We start from the raw sequence: 3,798 nt of genomic DNA, 5'->3' as shown, positions 1-3,798 counted from the left end.
GGGGAGAGAGGGGGAGAGAAGGAACCAGAGTTGAGTCAAGAGGGATTTTTTTACAATGAAAAGATGAACACAGGGGAAGGCTGATGATCTCACCAATGTTCCTCTGAAACTTTTGTCCGCAGAGATCCGGGTGCCGGAGTGCCGAATGGCGATTCAGTCAGAGCTTGAACTGGTCGAATGGACATTCCCATTTTAACATTTACGCACACAGAAACAGAATGAAGATTCTATTCCTATGTTCATATCAATGTTGTTGTTGTCATTGCCAGCGAAGGCCTCATTTGAACAGCGTTCCAGTGACAGGTGTATCTGAACCCCTTCTCCTACGAGAGTTAAACCACGTTCCACTGTCAAAACGTCTATTATATTATTGTTTCCCTCATATTTCTTGTCTCTAAATAGTTGAAAAAAGTTAAATAATAAAATGTCATGGCGTCTGTGCAGCCTTGTGTATTCACTGTGTCCATGGAAACGAGGATGAATGCAGCCCATAAAGTTATGGTTTCCTTATGCAGACATAGGGCTAGATCCACAAAGAATGGATTGCACGGAGCAAGTTGCACCCTTACTTACAATTCATTATGAATTGAAAATGGGGGACCCTGATGTAAACAAGACAAAAGTATTTCTCTGGTCTACATCCCCTTAACAATTGTGTGTATTGAGCCATACTGTATTGTACCCATTCTGCAATCTGTTAATAAAACGTTCATTCAATCAATCAATCTGCACGGTGATTGATTGAATGAAAATTGTATTAACAGATTGCAGAATGGGTACAATACAGTACGGCTCAATACACACAATTGTTAAGGGGATGTTTACTTTTCTGATAACTACATCACTAACTCCTAAATGTTCAAACAAGCTTAATCTTTGGTTATTACTTATTAGTGATATACTCTGTATACACCCAATTCAAAGTTATAGACACATTTTGGCCACGGGTATCCCAATGTGGTTAAAAACGTAGCTCTCAGATGTGTTTTGCAGGCCGCGACATACAGGTGTAGAAACAGCTCTGTGTTGGAGTGTGGAACACACACCGAAACGTCTGAATCTCACGCACCGTCGGTCCACACGTGAAAAACAATGATGTGATGCTTCCATGACAAGACGGAAAACAACATTCTCAAGATCAAGAGGCATCTACCGGGACGGCCACGAGAGAGAGAGCAAGATCCTTCCTGTCCACTCCAACTCTGAGAATTCCATTTTATTTTGGCGGATGAGGAGAGAGAGGAGCGCTAGGCTGTTGCCCCGCAAAGTCTGGTGGCAGCTGTCGGGATGTCTTACTCTTGACCGTCGTCTGTCCTACCGGACATCACAAAGGGCCAAGTCTGTAGAGGGAGAGGGAAGGAAACGAGAAACACACCAGAATCATACGGCTACTCGAGACAGAGACCATGCCGTTTCTAGAATCACCAAAGAATACATACGATTAGGGCTTATGTTCAAATCAAAATGTTATTCTGAACATTAAATATGAACGAATTAAGAAAATGGATGAATGATTAAAGGAATAAATGAATAAATATGTTTAAATAAACGTAACATGCATTGCCTTAATGTAAGCGTTGTTTCCCTTATTCTAAGCTCGCTTTATCTGTGAAGTAAAAAGTTGACAGTTTTAGGTTTCATACCAGGTTGACAGGATGTACGAAGCTGTTCTCAAATCTGTCGTCCTGCAGAAGCTGCCTGAGGTGGGTAATGTAGCTTGAGGCGAGCCGCAACGTATCCAATTTGGACAGTTTGGTATCCGCCGGTACCCAGGGCAGACTCGTCTTGAGCCTGGAGAAAGCCTTGCTCAGCACTCTCATCCTCGCCCTCTCCCTGGCGTTGGCCGCGTTCCTCTGAGACTGACGCGCGTCCTTTTGATGTGACTTGGAGCGCCTCCGCTCCCGTTTGCCCTTCCCGTCGACGCCGTCGTCGTCATCCGGCTCCTCGTCCGAGTACTGGTTGGAATGATAATAGGCGACACTCCGCCTGGTCCTGTCCGTGGAGGATGATGTCCGTCTCTGACATGTGTCAAAGTCCTCCGTGTCGCTGGCCACCGAGCCGGTGGACATCGCTGGCGCACCTGTAGCCTCGAGGTATCCTTTATTGAGCAGCTGTTACTAAGAAAACAAACAAGGAAGTAGGCTATTTCAATCAAGGATTAGGTTTTTAAAATAGCCTGTGTCCTTCTTGGCAGGCCTGGGCCACTCTGTTGACGTCTGCACTTGAAAATGAAATGAGACGAACATTGACGCTGTGTCCATTCCAGCTTTACCTCCCTTGTTTGAAAGTTGCAGCTCCTTCTAAAACTGAAACCGGCCCCCCTCGCTCCCCCGCCTCATTTAACTGTGGTGGATTTGGCACGAGTAGCCAACAGTGCTTTTTTTTCTTTTTCTCCCCTCCCCTTCCTCAGCAGACCACCGTGACCTCAACAGACCATGACCTCAACATTTTCTCCTCATACGCTGCTATCAAAGGCTCTGAATGCTGCGATCATCTGCCCGTTGATCGTGTCATTTATCAGGAAGAGTTAGTGGACGTCACCAGACGTTGTGAAGTTCACAGAAAAGCACTTTCGAGAATGCGTGACCATTAATTAAACGTAATCTACAGGCAATCTGTTATATTGCATTACATTATCGGCATGTGCTGCTCGACAGCGTGAATGCAGAACGTGCACAAGGCCCGTGCTGTACATGTCTTCGGTCTGTCTTCCCCCACAGATGTCTTCTGGTAATAGAAATGTCTAGAGGACCTTATCAAAAGTGTCTAATCCTCTTGCCAGTTTCACAGAGGGATAGAGTTTCTGCAGATGTAGTGGCCGTTCACACGCGGCCCGCTAGCATCAGCCCCAGCTGTTATCGGTTCCCATGACATCTGGAGTGTTGGCATGACTAGGGCGTGGCAGGGACGGGTGGGGGGGTGGGGCACCTTCTTTATTCCCAGGCTGTCACACCCCCTCCTTTCCTCGTTTCCTTTCCTTCATTTCAAACTGAACCCCTGATCGTCTCCCAGTAGAGTTCTCTTGACACAAGGAGCTTCTGTTCAACGTGCTGTGAGTGAGATCAGCGCTTTACAGAGAAGAACTGAAACAGTTCCAGGCGTCTGAATATGGTTTTAAACACCGGCTATGCTGTTGGATCACAACAACATGGCTGCCTGGCCACTTCCAGAAAGAGCGGGAGAGAGAGAACACAGTTTACCTGCACCAAACCTTGCTTAGACATGGTGGAGCGGATGGTGAGTCTTATAGACAACACAGCGGACTGGAAACACAAGTCAAGCTTTTTTGGGGGGGAAATGGCATGCGTTTAGCACCACACTGTACAACATGGTTTATTCTGAATAAATGTCAACTTTTTGTATTCTTACTTACTTACAGAACCTCCCCTCCTCTCTCTCTTATAATATTTCCAGAAAACAAGGATAGCTATGGTCAGTCATTCACCCCCATAATTGGTGGGAAATCTAGGTTTTATTATTACAATATTAACACTCAGCCAAGTATTATCCAACGGCACAGCTGAGATACATGCTTGAAGTTTGGTATGGGGCCAAGTTCACTGGGGAGAAAGGGGGAGGGCTAACTGTGGTCTGTATATCCAGAGGGGTGTCTAATTCATACTACACCTCCAGTAACATGCATCTTTAGTTTAGTTTATTAAAGTCCCCAATTAGCTACAGCATTGCATTAGCTAATCTTCCTGGGGTCCACATAAAACTTAAAAGTAAACAGGACAAGACTAGTACTGTATACACACACACACACACGCACGCACGCACGCACGCACGCACGCACGC

At 45.8% G+C, this 3,798-nt stretch overlaps 1 protein-coding gene across 1 annotated transcript; it reads right to left on the bottom strand.

Annotated features, from left to right (window-relative positions):
• Window positions 1–1,247: 1,247 nt before the first annotated feature.
• On the bottom strand, window positions 1,248–2,069 carry msc (musculin (activated B-cell factor-1); the record flags this gene model as incomplete). Its single annotated transcript, XM_084326281.1, is given in 3 exon segments — window positions 1,248–1,292; window positions 1,296–1,340; window positions 1,644–2,069. Coding segments are annotated over 3 exon segments (516 nt in total).
• Between the last annotated feature and the right edge of the window lie 1,729 nt (window positions 2,070–3,798).

Source organism: Notolepis coatsorum (assembly GCF_963971535.1).
Source record: "Notolepis coatsorum genome assembly, chromosome: 12".
Lineage (NCBI taxonomy): Eukaryota > Metazoa > Chordata > Actinopteri > Aulopiformes > Paralepididae > Notolepis > Notolepis coatsorum.
This window is presented reverse-complemented; position numbering and strand designations above follow the sequence as displayed.